The sequence below is a fragment of the Triplophysa rosa genome, linkage group LG6 (genome assembly GCF_024868665.1).
Source record: "Triplophysa rosa linkage group LG6, Trosa_1v2, whole genome shotgun sequence".
Taxonomy (NCBI): Eukaryota; Metazoa; Chordata; class Actinopteri; order Cypriniformes; family Nemacheilidae; genus Triplophysa; species Triplophysa rosa.
This window is the reverse complement of record NC_079895.1, coordinates 25,733,875-25,752,034: the sequence shown is the minus strand read 5'-3', so window position 1 is coordinate 25,752,034 and position 18,160 is coordinate 25,733,875. Positions and strand designations below refer to the sequence as shown.

General features: G+C 39.0%; 2 protein-coding genes across 2 annotated transcripts in view; one reads left to right on the top strand and one right to left on the bottom strand.

The window, feature by feature from the left end:
* The window catches only part of kalrna (kalirin RhoGEF kinase a), a 130,741-nt gene extending 121,846 nt beyond the window's left edge, over positions 1-8,895 (bottom strand). The window contains exon 1 of the mRNA XM_057336703.1: positions 8,626-8,895. Within this exon, the coding sequence (XP_057192686.1) occupies positions 8,626-8,692 (67 nt within the window). The 5' untranslated portion in view covers positions 8,693-8,895. The remainder of the gene's footprint in view (positions 1-8,625) is intronic.
* A 2,878-nt stretch (positions 8,896-11,773) lies between these two features.
* The window catches only part of mylka (myosin, light chain kinase a), a 58,592-nt gene continuing 52,205 nt past the window's right edge, over positions 11,774-18,160 (top strand). Inside the window, exon 1 of the mRNA XM_057335741.1 lies at positions 11,774-13,600. The gene's annotated coding sequence lies outside the window, so the exon portion shown is untranslated. The remainder of the gene's footprint in view (positions 13,601-18,160) is intronic.

The following is an 18,160-nucleotide window of genomic DNA, read 5'->3' as shown; positions in this document are numbered from 1 at the left end:
GTCAAAAGTGCCCCAGAACTGCTGTCCTACATTCTTCAAAATGTCTTCATTTGTGTTCAACAGAAAAAAAATGATAAAGTAATTTTTCCCACTATGGGAGTCAATGGGGGGCAAGATCTGTTTGGTTACAAGCATTCTTCCAAATATCTTTCTCTGTGTTCATCAGAACAAATACATTTATACAGATTTGTAACAACTCAAAGGTGAGTAAATGATGACAGATTTACAGTTTCAGTTTTCATCATTCCCATGCAAGTGAACGGGAAACTTCCAGGGGTGTCAGAAAGATGCTTGCACAGGTTTCTGCTGTCATAAAAGCATGCTTAATGTTTTGTATTTGTATTTGTAAAGTATTGTATGCCGTTGTGGAGAGTAGATGAACCAAACTTGAGTGGATAATTCTCAAAGAGCGCCAGCAGCGAGTGATGTTTGTAGGGGTGTTTCTGGTCATTTTTGTTCATGGTTTTGCTGCATCCACTCCCAAAAATAAAGTTTTGATATATTTACGGTAGAAAATTTACAAAACAATTTCATGGAACATTATCTTAATATCCTAATGATTGTTTGACATAAAAGAAAGATTGATCATTTTCACCCATACAATGTATTGTTGGCTATTGCAACAAATACACATGTGCTACTTATGAACGGTTTTGTGGTCCAGGGTCACAAATGGAGGAGTTCCACACACACAAACAGCCATCAATCTCTCTCTCTCTTTCAGTGAAATACAGCGCTCTAAATGCATTAGCCAAGCAGCTCTTCTTGCACTAAATGCTCAGTCTGCGTTAGTTGGCAGCTTACCCCACACTTTCATCCGAGTGTGTAGGCTATGTGTGAGTGCTGAACACAGCGGTATGATGTCCTGCAGTGCTGTACTTTCGGAGCAGAGCACAGTTTCACCTCTACAACACATTACCTGAAAGAACACAGCTTGTCTGCATTACGCTGCAGGATGGATGCAGCATTTCCAAAGCTACCATCTGCAACCTTACAGTGTTGTTGTTCTTGTGAGTAGTTCATGCCAGTGCCGTGATGCTATGGGTGTAGCGGGTAGTTATCAGGGCATTGGGGTTGATATGATACAGTATAAGGTTGCTTCAGGTGGGTGGTTGGTACAACAGGTGGTTGCCTACTGGCTCAAGTCAAAAATAGAGATACTGTACGGCTCCGATTTTGTTGTGGAAATAGCAAGATTGATCACTTAATAGACCGAGTTATTACTTAATTTAAAATGAAGCATGGGCAATAACAGTGCTGCTGGTTTCTGCAAACCCCACCAATGACTGACTAAACAAGAGTTGCTTAGCTTTTGTCTCTCTCGCGCGTTTTCAGTATATTAAATATGTATGAGAACTCTCTGCTTCCCTGCATGTGTCCTCGTGGAGCCTGTGGCCCTGCGTAGGTGAGGTTAGTTCACACTACCCCCCACTCATGGAAAACAATAAAGAAAGAATCATGTTCTTTCCACTGGAACTCTTTCATTAGACGCTTTCATTTCCGCTTTCTAAAAGCGCCGAGCGTCCCTGGCACACACAGAAACCCCTAACAAAAATCACAATGTGCGCTCCTTCTGAGATTTGCGAAGAGATTTGTGTGTCTAGATTTGCAAAGATACCAAAGTTTACTTTTAAAAGTGGAGACCTACTGTATGAACTCAATATGTTTTGCATGTCAATTGTAAGTCAAGACTTAAAGGAACAACCAAAGGAAAACTTAAGTACAAATCTTCGCACGACAGATATCACTTCTTGTCCAAAGACGCAAGATATCTGCCTCTTTATCTTAGGAGAAATATTGCAGGAGGCCTAAACAGATGTTTCCATTGGCTCTCAAATTAATCTCATCGCTATCAAGGAGAAACAATTAAAATATTAAAGTCCCAGTGAAATTAAAAATGACAATGCCTATTTTTCCATGAAATATTGCAGCGTTTATTGTAAATAGCTTATCAATATGGGTCGTTCTCTTTTTAAAATTCATGTGCCCTCCTAATCTTTAGTTAAAGGGGTTATATGACGATGAGATGTAATGCAATGTGTAAACACGATTTAAGGTTCAAAAACGCTGTATTTTCCACACACCGTGCATGTTTGTATCTCCTCCTTGCCCCGCCTCACTGAAACGTGCAGATTTTTTACAAAGCTCATCGCTCTGAAAAGCAGGGTGTGCTATGATTGGCCAGTTAACCAGTGCGTAGTGATTGGTCGAATACTGCAAGCGGCTCCATATATCAGTTTCAAACTATCTCCAAATCCAGCGTTATATCCACCGTTTATATAACATTCATCACCCAAATGCAGTGAACAAACAAACACCTGAACTTCGCGAACGTATGCTCTCTCTCTCCTGCACACGTGTGAAAGTCAAAGTGACGTTTGCACATGCTCCTTCACCTGCTCTCCTTGCTGCCGCATGGGCGTGCCGCATGCTTTTCCGGGAGAATTGTCCAATATGGACTAGGAAAAATTGTTACGAAACAGTTTTATATTTTCGAAAAAAACTGTACGATTGCTGGGGGAAGTGTATCGAGCACAGAAATACTACGTAATACGCCCAACTCGTTTTTTTGACAAGTTGACCATGTTAAGCATGAGAAGACAGCACGTTTAACATTGTAAAGAAGTCAGAATGCATGACACACCGTTGCAGCACCCCTTTAATGTTAAATCCCCTTTAACTGTCAGTCTGCTGCCAGTTCCATTTCAAAATGCAATGTTTTTATACATCCAATCAAATTGCAGAGAAAGACGAAAGCCACGCCCACTATTCTTTTCATTAGAAATTCCATTTCACTTGGAAAACAATCGCAACTTCCAGTTCACGGGAAAGGGGCTCCGCCCAAGCCGCCTAACATACATCATTTAAGATGGATATTCATTACAGGGAGAAGTACATTTTCAGAATTTGATTGATTGATTACAATATTCATTTTTTATTTCACTGGGTCTTTAAAGAGATGCCATCTGTGTATGTTCTTTCTTACGAGAAAGAACCATTCAATGACCTTTAGCATATGAAGGAGTATTTTGTAAAAGGATTTATATAAGTATGAAATCATGCAAATTAGACAGTTATAATATAGTTTATTTTAGACACAATCTATGCTTTTGTGTGTTAAGAATAAACAGAATTAGCAAGCGAGCGGAGCGGCATCTTTATCAGCGGAGCACAGATGCAGCCACAGGGGTCTCCAGGGAATACTTCAGTCAATGTGTCTAAAAGCTTCATTCACAGGAGAGGATCATCTAATGAGATCTGACTCCATTAGCCTGCAGTGCTAAGTGTCTGTCCACGCTAACTTTGCACAAGAACACACTGCTAAGCGAACGGAAATGGGGGATCCCTCTCTCCAAACCCTTTCTCTCTTTCTCTCTCTTGTGCTATCCCTCAACGTCATATCATGACTCTATAATCCACTCAAAGCTCCTCTCACTTGCTTTATAACACCAGTGCCTCTAACCGGCCAATTAACCATCTGCCACACTCCAGTGCTTAGCTCAAGTTAAGGGACAAAACCTGGCAAAACCTCCCTTTTGGGAAAATCCTTATTAGCAATCGAATGATGCTCTTCGTCATATTGCTAATGCGCTTTAAAAATCGATCAGTCTATGATATGGCCCTCATTTAGATACATAATGTGTGTGATGTGTCGAGGTAAACAAAGAAAGCAAAGTGAAAACTGGACAAAACCAAAGCACAAGAAACGACAGCAATGTGACGGTCGGACAATGTGTGTATTGTGTTTGTGATGATACTGGGGCATCGAGCTCTATTGTTCTACTTCATACTGGAACCCATAAGTAGAGCACAGACAGCATGGTGGTGGTGGGGTCTTGGGGGGGATACAGAGTACACTTGCACACGCACACACATTGGCAGGACGCCAAGGCTCTTTCCTGTGTGCTTCTCTCGCTGTGAGTGCAATCAGTCTGATTCAGAATCTGGTTTTGTATCAGTTGTTTCCAGCCCTGTCTGATTAACACATGATTGCATGAAGAACCATTTATATTCATATATATATATATGTGTGTGTGTGTGTGTGTGCTGTGTGTGCGTGCGTGTGTGTTCATGTTTGTATATCCCGGTGGGGACCTAAACCTGAATACACACCAACACATGGGGACTCGTGTCACCGTGGGGACCAAAATTGAGGTCCCCAGGGGCAAAAAAGCTAATAAATTGTACAGAACAATATTTTTTACAAATCTAAAAATGCAAAAAGTGTTCTATGATCTTTAGGTTTAGGGATAGGGTTAGGGATAGGGGATAGAATATACAGTTTGTACAGTATAAAAACATTACGCCTATGGACTGTCCCCACGGGGATAGTCAACCAAAGCGTGTGTGTGTGTGTGTGTGTGTGTGTGCGTGTGTGCGTGTGTGTGTGTGTGTGTGTGTGTGTGTGTAAAAACTAAATACTAACATATAAATATATTATAATATGTATATATATTATTTTATTTATACAGATACAAATTAAGAGACCATTCCAAATTTTAATTTAATCAGCATTTCTACATGTATTGTGACTATTACATCTAATTCATGGCTGTTTAAAGAATGCACAACAAAGCCATGTCAACAAACTATTGGTGGACTCCCTTAAAGGGCTAGTTCACCCCCCAAAGAAATGAAAAATCTGTCATCATTTACTCACCCACAGGTTGTTTCAAACCTGTATGAATGTCTTTGTTCCGTTAAGCACAAAGAAACATATTTGTAAGAATGTTAGCAATTTTCTGTACTGGGACATCATTCATTACCATAGTAGGGAAAAAATGGCTAATTTATATCTAATATTTTACAATATATCATATTTTTTGTTCTGTTGAACACAAAATGAGATATTTAGAAGAATTTAGGAAAACAAACAGTTCTGGGGCACCTTTGACTGCCATTTATTTTTTTCTACTATGGTGGTCAATGATGTCCCAGAACTGAAAATTACTAACATTCCTCCAAATATCTTCCTCTGTGTTCATCAGAACAAAGTAATTTATACAGGTATGTAATTACATGAGGGTGAATAAACGATGACAGACTTTCATTTTTGGGTGAACTATCGCTGTAATGTTTATGGAAGTTATTGCCCTGGGTGAAAATACATGACAATTATAATAATTCAATATTGCATTATAAATGCACTAGCATATGTTTGAGACGTGAGGACATGATGAAGCAGCGTATTATGGAGAATCTACATTGTGTGTCGTGACAGAGAGAGACAGATGAGCCAGAATGTTGAGTAGTATCACTCACACAAGAGTGGAAATCAGTCCTCATGGCTTAACTGTAAATGATCTCACCAGCTTCTGCTCATAGAAGAACTCTTGGGCTTTGTTCACATTACGCACGAATCGGACTTGTTTTTCAAATCCATCTTTTTTATTTTAGGACAGTTTGTGGGTCACACTTTATTTTACAGAACATGTATCTGTGTACAAAGTACTGGATAATTTAAAGTAACTACATGTGATAAGGTTAGGTTTAGGGGTGGGTTCTAGTTATTACCCAGTTATAACATTTACTATAATAAGTACACAGTATGTACATGGGAAACAGGACTGTAAAATACCTCTTTACACCAAGAGCAACCAAGTCAACATGCCAAACCTAATATGTGTGGATGGGAGCAATGGGCCAGTTTTTCTGGTGTAAATGATCATATGTTTTGGTCTAACTCAAGGGGCACTCTGGGAGCAAGGACACAGCAAACCAGACGGTGTGTTAGGAGGTTAATCTAACCGTGAATCACCATGAGGGTATAAAAACCTCTTCAGTTTGCTGAGTGTCGTGCTTGTGAATGGATTGCTGTTCACTCAGCCACGTAACGTATGTGCTTTTCTCTAGAAGGGGGAAAAACACCCACTACAACTAGATGTGGCGTAGAAGACCAAGGATTTATGGTGCTATTCACTGTGTGTGTGTGTGTGTAGCGCTCCATCTCTCCTCTTCCTCCATTATTTCCTCTCCTCTCTTTGTTGGCCCCAGGGGCACGGGCTGCCAGGATGTATCTATATATCCATTGATGATGACCGACTGGGTTTTGCGAGCAGATGTCTTCCCTTCGACTGGGTAAAACCACAGTTAAACCTCCTCATTCATGTCGATACCTCAACCAGGCTTCCACAACATCTGCAAATCATCTCGGTCCTGGAGATCCTAAAAGTGATGCGATGAACTCAACTATGTCTCTTGATCATATGCCTAAAATAGGCTTCTAAGGGGTTTCAGAAATGTTCCGGGTGAGAAGAAAACGCTACTATTCAAATCCCTCGTTCTCACGGTTAGTAAGAAAACCTGGAAACTTGCATGACTCAAAAGACCACCTCAAAAATCATACGCTGAAGGCTGGACTCTTGCGGGTCAATGTTTTGCAGGACTCAAAAGTCTAGGCTTGCTTACACAAGGCTGTTGAACTTCTCGAAGTCTTTCTATCAGTGGCTCTTGGCTTTCCTTAGGAGTTTTTTTAGACTGTCCTTGCGGATATGACCTTCAGCTGAGAATCGTCCCTATTCATGCCCAACAGTCGACACAGAAATATTACACACACTTACGATAGAGACTTCCACCACAACCTCACCTTGAACCTCTCTTACATTCAAACCAAGAAAAAAGGCAACATTGTAGCTGAGCTAAGAAGCAAAGGAGGTTTTGCGTGTTTGGATGTGTATGAGAGCAGTGAACCAGCGTCATGACCAGTGTTGGGTGTAACTAGTTACTAAGTAATTAGTTACTGTAATTTAATTACCTTTCCCTTGAAAAAGTTAAATAAGGGATTACTCTTATATTTCCTGTAATTTAATTACATTTACTTTTGATGTAATTAAACTAAATACTTTGTGTAATATATGTGTGTGTAATAGTGGAATTGACATCAAAATTCAAAGTCTAACTTTAAAATCTGTGCTTCAATGTATAATTCTCACATTTGTAATACTTTGGTCAGTTAATAATACTACTTTATGTAGTTTAATATTATTTATTTGAATGAACTAAAAGAGCCCTTTCGTGCCTATCCTTGAATCATCCTTGAACTAATCAAGGTTGATGTAGGATATAGAAAGTAATTAGTAATAAGTAACTAAATACTTTTTGGAGAGAGTCATTTTTACAGTAATCTAATTACACTATTGAATATGTAATTAGTAACTAGTAATCAATTACTTTTTCAGAGTAACTTACCCAACACTGGTCATGACCTATAGCCTGCTGCGGAAAGGTTTATGGGTTTATGCATCATTGCTCTGCGGGGGTCTTACGGACGGAGCCTGCTCGTTCTGAACCGCCTGCACAAATATCCGCATTTCTTCCAGCCACTTTCTCTCTTTAAGACTCCAAATGCAAGCACTAGCTTTTACCCCGTGCTCACTCTTAGACGTCATGGGCTATCGTGACCTCATCTCTCATGTATGACAATTTCATTCAACTCAGTATACGCAGTTTAAATATTAATAAAAGACATACATAGAAACAGGTGCATACAAGGAATGTGCATGTTTACAAATATAACTCCAAACACAGCGATTATCAATGACAGCTGCAAATAAAATATTTATGATAATATTTCATGGTATTTTGCGGACTGCTTACCCTTCCAAAGGTGGACCTAAAAGCAAAAAAACAGCTCGAACAAAACAGCTATGGCCTGAGCTTTTAAACATAAGGACTAAAAACTCGCTGTAGACTTTTAGTGGCATGAACAAAATGAAAATATTTTTCATATTAAATAAACTTTGTTTAACTTGGAGAGAAAAATCTCTTCCAAACTGGCAAAAGCAACAAACATAGAGCACACATAGACAACTTCTCTGAGAAAAACATCAGCAATTTAGCAAAGCAACAATAATTTGCAAACATATTAACTGTGGAATGTTTACAATAAGCTTTTTCTAATTTTCCAGTTACTCCCATACGTATTATATGATATATCACATTGAGAATTCACTACAAGCACAATGAAAACACACTGTTGTCTTTTATATATGACTACGCCCAGCCATTTTTGTACTAAAAGAACCACAAGTCCTCCAAATGTTTGGAAGGTGAGAGATACAGCAAGTGAAATTGTAAGGCAGCTTCAAAACAACGGCCAGGGTTGGGTTTTCAGACAAGGACTAAAGCTCAGTGTAACTGTCAATCAAAGCAGGATAATGGTACTAATGCTCAGCATCCCCATCACACAAACATGCGCTTCCTGCATCCTTAAACCACTTACCACCCAGATTCAGCTCATTAGTTTCAATTCATTCAGATGCGTTAAGCAGACATGATTATCATCAGCAATTTAAACCAGCATCTTCTGCCTTCATTTCTCTATAGAAAGTGCATCCCTCAATTCGGTTCGTGTGCATTTTATTGTGCTTGCAACAAAATAACAACAACTGATGCCACAATTGTGCCAAATGCCAGGTTAAAAGAAACGACCACTACCGACGTATTGTAATAAGCAAGCAGTCCTAACAATTTAAGCGAATTAAATTGACAGTGCAGAAAATGTAAGATATTAGCGGAAAATCTAACAAAAGAACGAAATCGGCAGGTAACTCACACAAGAGTTTTTGTAAAGTATAAAGATTAAATGTGTGCATAATCTGGTATCCATCGCTGCTTTCATCTTACCTGTTTTGAAGAAGGCATCCGTATCTGAATCACTGGGTCCGTCCTCAGCCGCTTCAGCAGAATTCATCTTTCCTCTTAAATCACACAGCGTAAAAATGACGGGAATATATATCCAGATTCAGCGCTCCATCGTCTCTACATTCCTGTGTTTTCAAGGTATTACAGCTCGATATTAAAATCGCAGCTCTGTATTCGCTTCTATTGTCTCCAGATGCGCCTCTCCTCCTCCGATCTCTCTCTTCTCGCTTCTCGCTTCTCGTGTCGGTTCTTTTGAAACGGCTCCCAAATCTGACTGAACGATTCGCTTGCGAATTACTCCGAATAGGTGAGTCGACTCACTGAATCAGGTCTCGTATCTTGTATCTTATTATTCCGCGATAAACATTTATATTTATACTTAGCATAATGGATGGACTGCTACCGTTTGAAATATGCAAAATGTCACAGAAACATTAAATGACGTTAAAAAGGCGATGAGTCGTTTCAACCGATTCGTAAAGTGAACTGTTCTGAAGAGCCGACTCGCGAAAATGAGTCGAAACAGCTCAACACAAAGCGACGGGCAACTTGTGTCTGTGCTAGATGGGATGGAGCGCGAGCCTGACAGGGAATACTGATGATGTCATGAATTCTGCATAATGTCAGTGGGTTGCTTTCCTTTTCTCCTCTTTTATAAACATTTTCTTTTAGAAGAAAACGAGTTATTCCAGAAACACAAGCAGACGTGGAGATGGTCAGTGTGTTTGAGGCGGTGGGTTGTATTTTCTCTAACAATAGAGCAGAAGGGAGGTGTGTGGGTGTGTGTTCTCCCTCCGCTAGATATCACGCCCCCTTTACTCATACCGCAGGCTTGGGGCTCTTGGAGATTCCTAATGCTGGGACAGATTTTGAATTTGCTTCAAAATAAATAGAAAATGTGCGTGCCTATATTGTTAAAATCATGCTGTCTACGCGCGCTCGCGTGGATGCCTGTGTACGCACACTTGCATTTGTTTTTTTACGGCGCAAAAAGACAATAAAAAGAACCAAAATGCAAATAGAACCAACATCTCAAATAACTAATGAAATGATGCAAACGTGCATTGGTGAGTTGTGCTCCATATAACCGAATGAGTTTTTTATTGCCGTATTGTTTGGGAAGCAATTTAAAATTATGACGTGATTGGATGTGTAACATTTAATCACAGTTGAGGACTTCTGCCAGCGTATATTTTTTAATGCTTAAAATAAGTAGTTTACTTTTTACGTTTTGGCAAATGAATGGATACTGGCTATGTCAACACATATGTTCGCATGCTTAAAAATATTTGTATTTACTGCCCCCTGGTGACTGTCACTGAATATTACAGTCACGTTTACTTTGAAGCTCAAGAACTCCGTGCATTGCGAAGAAAATCAAAAACTTTGCTTACATCAATTCATTTTAATCTTCACGTAATTATAATTCAAATGAAATTAACAACTTTAAGAGGAATGCAGAAAACTTCTGATGAGGCAAAAATTTGATAACGTTCATAAACCATTGTATTTAGACAGATTACTTTTTATTAATTTGTTGACTAAACAATCACATCACTGATTACAATGCAATATTTTCCAGATGGCCAAGTTGCACAAATAAAATACAAACATTTTGTGCCGACCTGCAACTTCACCCAGACACTTTAGGAATTCTCTGAAACTTATTTTTTATTATATTCTAAATATCTTATAAGTTCTTCTTTTAAGTAAAGTAACACAAAATAGGTTCTGTTTTTATTCAGGACTAACATGAGAAACCAATGTGATTAATGTCATTTTGGTTCCAGTTCTTCCTGTTAATCTTCCTGTTAACATTGACGACATATCCCTGGTGGTGTGTGTGTGTGTGCGCGTGCGTGTGTGTGTATGTGTGTGTATGCGCGTGTGCGTGTGTGTGTGTGTGTGTGTGTGTGCGCCAAAAGATCTGCTGTTAGTTGCCTCTAAGCAGGCACATTTCCAGCTTCCTTCTGCCACCCTACAGGCCTCTGTAACTCAAACATTCAGCATATGGTTTAGCTATTTAACTGCCAAAATCGCACAACCATGCGTGTGTTTATTTGCACCGGAACAGAAGTTTTGTTTCATAAATTCAGGCTTCCCCCTACTGTTATCTATCAGTTTAGGTTTTCATCTCCCTTTCAGTTATCATCTTCCCCTCCACCCAAAGTTGACCTTTTGTAATTCATCACATTTTATCCTGTTCTGTAGTCTGCAAGGGAGTTGTATCTTAGGTCTTAGGATCACAGCAAGCCAAATGTTTTATTATTCCTACATTTCAACGAAGTAATTAGAAATTTTGATCAATATTTGTATATGAGTAATGGTTCTATAATTTAGTGTCGAACTAAACAGTTTTTAAGTCAGTTTATTCGCTAGTTTTACTCCGTATGAGGCGGTTAAAATATCAGTGCAGCGTGAGAGATGAGCCATGTTAAACTGAAGCAGTGACATGTTTATGATCAAGTGCTGAGGTATGGGCCGTACCCAATAGCTCCCGAGGTGAGTTTAGTGTTGTAAGTTTAGAGTTTTGGGTGAGATGGTCAGAGCAGATGGAGCATGCAAAGTTTAATCACAAACACCTGTTCGCTTACAAGAAAAGACTAGAAATAAAATCTTCAGGATTTTGAATCATTTGGTTAGACTGCTGGTTGTTCACAACAAAGGCCAACTAAAAACGTCGATTACAAAAGTCTTGTAGACTGAATTTGTCAAATTTAGTATATATTTGTGGGTGTTCACAACCGCCATACCAGATATGATTTCACGGGTTATGTGTGACCCGTGTGCTGATGCGATCCTCGGATGTCAAACAAATACAGCTTGCTAATGTGCACTTATGTAACATGAAGAGTAAAGGGAACAATGAAGCTTGTCAAAGCTTCGACTTACTTGATATGGTGTTATTAGCCTATACATTATTAATGTTGACCAGGGGCGGACTGGGAAGCAAAATCGGCCCTGGATTATTCGGCCCACATCGGCCCTCCACCATTTATGTCGACGGGGTGGGGGGGAAGGGGTTGGGTGGGTGGTTGTTTGATGGCATCGGCCCTCCACCAAATCTGTCGACGGGGGTGGGGGGGGTTGTATGTAACGTGTGCATTGCGTTACACAATTACGTGTCCGATTCGCTAATGCCTTAGCAGTGCTTGCATTCGCATTTATAGGGCTGTTCTGGACTTTGACAGAATGTGCTACTGGTCAGTCCGCCCCTGCTTGTGTGGGACAATGTAGGACACATAATGTTTATCTAGTGGAATGAAAAATATTGGTATATTTTTATGTTTTTTACTGATCTATTATTATTATGTCCTATTAATTATAATGCATGTTAAGCTGTGCTGCAACAATGAGACTTGTGAAAAGCGTTATATAAAGCCTCTTAATGGTCAAGAGGGGAAAATGCCGTGCGGTACAACACAAAGCGGATCGGGGGGTCACCCTATTGTTTATATACCGCAGTATATACAGTAGTAAACAACTACTCCTTCATATTCACTCATTCCTCAGTGAGCAGAACCAACAAAGTGATGATGTTAAAGTAGGCATTGCTGTTGTGTGTACGATCAGTCATATAAAAGCGAATTTGCCCATGTGATATCACAAATTCAGCAATACTGAAATGGACTGTATTTGGAGCTTGACTACAAAAATGCCTTTTTGTTGATGAGGAGGGAGGATGTTTTAAGCGCAGGAAGTATTAAAGAGACCACCCCTTTAAAGTATGACAGTCACGTGTGTTTGGATTGACATGGAGGTGGGTAAATGATAACAGATTTACGTTTTTAAGAGAGCTAGAGCCTCAAATGCAGGGAAAAAAGTCTCTATCGTTCAATCTCTCAGGCAGATGTTTTGTCTAGTGTTTGGTTTGGGGCTTTGCTCTCAGAGATTGTTTACTTTGTGCTTCCTCTGGGCGCTCTGTGTCGCTCCGTGTGCAGCCGCTGCGCCTCCTCTTACTGGAACGCACTTACGGATAAGACCCTCCACACGCCCAATGTTTACCATAAACAACCAAGTAACAGACACGGCTAGACAGAACACATCTGGTGACATTTTTCAAAGTGAATTGTACAGAATGCTCGACTGTCAGTGATTTGTAATATCAAGACGATATTTCTTTGCTTCCGCTAGGTGGCGCATCAGTTGCCTCAGTAAGATTCAATAATGACACACATCATAGGATTAATGGTTTTGTGCATGGGTTCGGTGCACAGTTTCTGGTCACGTTACGTTCTTATGTTATAAAGTCCATTATATTAGTTTCCTTCCGTTTTTCTGGTCTGTTGTGACTCAAGCAGAAAGGTGTTTAATGCATTTATAGCCTAACTCATAATAATCCAAACAAATTGGCCCTTCCATGCGGTTACAGATGCTTTATAGTCTGCTGTGAAGCAAGATCCGAAAGGATTGTCCCATTTCTTACAGTGTCTTTAAGCCGAAGGCAACGGGGTCCTTCGCTGAAAGTCTGGTAGCCAATCAGTGTCACTTGCATACACAGAGCCAGATGTCGGTCTTGTGTAGTGGGCAGTTGTGTTGTATAGGGACTTGTTAAATACCTGCCTTAGATCGGCCTTTATGGGCTGTATCTTCCTCAACAGAACATACTGTATGATGAGCTGGTACAGGAGGACGTTATGCAGCTGATGATCAGAATGGATCGATGTATGCACATCCTTAGGTTGTAATAGAAAAACAGAAATGCGGTGAAGCAGACGTGACAATTTTTTTGTTCAGTGTGTAGTCCTCCGCCTTCTCCCCTATAACCCTGTGACCAATGAGCGCACTCCCAGCCTGTGATGTTAGGATCCATGCCAGCTCGTTCAGTGCAGACAGGGAAAACACTCGGAGCGGATCAGAGCGAGGACAGCCGGTCTGGAGACACTCAGCAGCGCGTCCAGCTGAACTCCTGTGAATGACAGACGAGCAGCAGACCATCTTCAACACTGCAGTCTGGGTGAGTTTGCTCCGAGTTTGTCTTCACGTTCATGTGCAAATAGTTTGTAAATCATAATATCTATAATTCAGACTTTCTGTAGATTATCTGTTTGATATGTTAGTCACACATTGAAACTAATTCTAATTGAAGATGGAGAACTCATTCTGAACTCTCATGAATCGTACACACTATACACCACATTTACCAATGTTTGACTCTTGCCTAATGCTATTGTTTTAAATTGTAAAAATGCAAGTCATACTTTTAAGAAATACATCTCGAGCATTTTACAAAAAGGATTAAAATATTAAGATTCAGAGACTGTATACTGTTCAAAATGAAGACAAAAGGTCTTGTGACACTTTATGGTTATCAAACATTGGTATAATATAGTTACGAATTACACCTGTGGTCACCTGTGTGAATTTTAGGGGAACTGACTTAATACATCCAATAAATACATTTATGATGTATTTCAAGTTCTAAGAAATGTAAAGTTCTACAATCATTTGTTTGCAGATGCCACTTGCTTTGTTATTTTTTTCTGACATTCCAGTATTTGTGACTTATAGGGATAGTTCAGTCAAAAGTGAAAATTCTGTCATCATTGACTCACCATCGAGTTGTTCCAAATCTGTATAAATGTATTTGTTCTGATGAACACAGAGAAAGATATTTGGAAGAATGCGTATAACCAGACAGATTTTGCCCCCCACTGACTCCCATAGTAAGAAAAAATACAATGGTAGTCAAAAGTGGCCCAGAACTGTTTGCTCTCCTACATTCTTCAAAATATCTTCTTTTGTGTTCAACAGAACAAAAAAATGATAAAGTAATTTTTCCTACTATGGTAGTCAATAATCTGTTTGGTTATAAGCATTCTTCCAAATATCTTTCTCTGTGTTCATCAGAACAAAGAAATGAATACACATTTGGAACTCGAAGGTGAGTAAATGATGACAGAATTTTCATTTTTGGGTGAACTATTCCTTTAAGTGTTCAAATAACATCCGAGTCTAGTTTAAAGAAAGTTTTCTTTTTAATGAAATATAAGGATGTTACATTTGTTTTTACTCCACGCTATGATCCATGAAATTGCTCCCAATCACAGTAAAGTGCCACTTTTTCCGGTCTCTTTGATCTAAAGGCTGTGGTCTTATTCCCTGAACAGGAAAAGTGTCTCCTTTGACTGCATGTTATAAATGCCCATGAGGATAAAGGATATTAGAGGGTGGTCTGATAAGGTTCTTTCATCCTCACTGTAAAAAAGCGTAATTTTATGGAATTTTACCGTTTTTAACAGATTTTTCATGTATTTGTAAAAATACGGTCATAAAATGTAAAATTACAGTAAACATGTAATTTTACATGGGAAAACTGCTATCTCACGGTTTATTTCTGGTGCGCCAGCTGGCAGGAAAATTGTAGTTTTTTTCAAAGTATTTTTTTGTTGCTGTTTATTTTTGAAAATATTGTCAAAAAACGTAAAATTACAGAAAAAGACCAGAAATGGCTTATGGGATTTTTTTACGGTGCTCTTTGGGTTCTTTATTGTTTCTTTGCAGCACATTAGGATAAGCAACTTGCTTTTGACAATATAGGGCTTAAACTAATGTTTACAGTAGTTTGGATGGAAGTTTTTGATGTTTCATTATACTGTAGATCGTTCACATTAGTGTTTAATAAATTTATTTCTGGGTTCTTTAAATATCAGCACATATATGGCTTCCTAAATAAGGTATTTCAAGAATTTAAAGGTCCTCCTACGACACGAGTCTGTAAAATCTTGTTTCAGTTCCAGCTGAAGGCTTTATAGGAGTGTAAATCAGTTTCATCTTTTTTATGACGGGTGTGATCACAGTTTTAGGGGAGGTTACTCCCCCCTTCCTGTTTCCACCCTCCACATGTGTTAGATTCAGTGTTTCAATGCTCATATCCAGGTTAGACGCTTTTGTTTTTTCTAGTTTTGTGTTTTTAGAGGTGGTAAGACCAGTGGACAGTGGCTTGCTCTTTGATGTTTTATCTGTGTTTGTTCAGAATCCCGTGAGTGGATGAATGAACACAATTGTTTCCCTCTTGTTACATGCACACAAATCTATACAAAGTGTTTATGCAGCTGGTTGAAATTACGTTTAACAAGACGCCTGACCGGCAGTGTGTGTTTTCTGACAGGATTAAGTATTTTGAGCTTAATTACGTTCAGTTACCTGAGGCAAAACCCCACGCTATACTGTACCGTACGCCATGTATATTGTTTAGCTTATCTTATTTTTTGTGTATTAAAGATGAGGTAACACACGCAGTTTCTGCAAATCTCATATTAATATTGAGTACCTATACAGTAGTATTGCATACGTCGTATCTTCGAAGAGTATTTAGTTTGATCAAATTTAAAAAAGAGAGACACGGCTGTACGATTATTTCCGGAAAAATACGAGCTGCTGGAGGCAGGCAAGGGGACGTAACTACAGCACGAACACACATCGCATTATCCCTTTGTGTTGTTTACATCATCGCATTATCCCTTTGTGTTGTTTACATTATCGCATTATCCATTTGTGTTGTTTACAATATGCACGTACGCGCCTATTGCCAAAAAACACACACACATACGACTTCATTTGACTAAACGTGTGCAGTTCATGTCCGTCATCTTTTAACACTGGGTTCAATCGATCTCCAAATCCAGCGTTATATCCACCGTTTATATAACATTCATCACCCAAATGCAGTGAGCAATCAAACACAGCTAAACTTCTGTCAGCCGAGTGAAGTGGCATTGATGGCCGTGCTCTTTCTCTCACGCCAGTGGGTGTGGTCTTTCGCTCGGTGGATGACGCATGGGCCTGCTTTTCCAGTAGAATGGCCAATAAAAGGAATAAGATCCCTGTTACGAAACAGGGATCCAGATTTAGAAAAAACTTTCCGAAAAAAGTGCTGGGGGAGTGTATTGAACACAGAAATACTACGTCATACGTGCAACTCGTTTTTTAACAAGCTGACCATGTTAAGCATGAGAAGCCAGCACGTTTAACAGTGTAAAGTCAGAATGCATGAAATAGCATGTTACCCGGTCTTTAAGTACAAAATTAGAATGTGAAAATAGAGCATTTTAAGTACACTTTCGAGTGGGTTATAGTGCAATTTTTCACCTGGGAATTAAGATTTTTGGCACAATTTACATGCTTTGAGGATTGTTTTGCACTTGCCTAGACCTGGTATTTGTTTTTACGGCTATCATGCTAATCTGTAACCATGTGTGTATCTAATCCTGCATTACATTCATGATAGCTTTTGTTGAAACTAGTAACTTTGTATTGGCACCTATTGCATTATTGGTCCTGTATGACATATCGCTTATTGCTCCTTAAACTCTTTGTAAGTCGCTTTGGATACAAGCGTCTGCTAAATGACTAAATGTAATGTAAATGTAAATGAATGTAAACCTAAGTGGTTTCTTGACCAAGGAAAGCATTTGAGTATCTACTGTATGTTCCATACAGGAACAGCGTGTGTTTGTTTTCCCTCATTCTTTCATGGTGACTTCATCCAGCCGAGGTCTTTAACCTGCGGTGCACATGAGTACACCTGCCTACGAATAGTTTTCCTTATATGAACGCAGCTCTTGGAGATAAATGACCGGACGAGCATGTAAACAGCATAGTATAAATAGATTTAGAATAGGTTCATCCACTTTTTGGGTTGAAACGACCAACCTGGAGTGCATGTCAGAGACAACATCATGGTTTTGATAACTATATGTGATAATGTGGCATTAAAAAAAGCCTGTAATTCTACTGTTGGTTTTTTACAGATTTTTCACATATAACGTCCAAAAAGTGTAATTTTACTGTTTTTAAAAGTGTTTACATTTATATGTATGCATTTGGCAGACGCTTTTATCCTAAACGACTTACATTGCATTAGACTATACATTTGATTCTGAGTATGTGCAATCCCTGGGTTAGAACCCATGACCTTGGCGTTGCAAATGCCACCCTTTAAACACTGAGCTACAGGATTTTTTACAAATTTTTAAAATACAGTAAAAAACTATCAAATCGCAAAAAATGACTGCAAATTTACAAAACAAAACAAGAAAAAAAATGTCATTTTGAAGGAAAAAAAATATTTGATTTGATATTTTTGGTGCCCCAGCTGCCGTAAAATTAATTTTTTTAACTGGATTTTTATGCAATCTATTTTGGAAATACGGTAAATTACCGAAAAATTACAGAAAAAGACTGCAAATGTACAAGAGAAAAACATGAAAAACATTTTACTCTACAGTTGGGTGCCTCAGCTGCCTGAACCTGTTTTTGTGGGATTTGAAGTGTTAAGGAATGTTGGTTCAAATAGAAAATGTCACAATTGTTATTAAACTTTTGAAAGAGAGTGAGAGAGAGAGAGCGATAGGTCAAGGTCTTTCTGTCCTTTTGGCAGCATTTTTTAGCTTTTTCAGGACAATACAGTTCTATGGCTCCAGAGTGATTAGTCACAAAGTCAGTTTACAGGTGAAAGCTGCAGGTGAAACAGATTGATTTGTAATGAATTGATTGATTTGTAAGCTGCTATTGA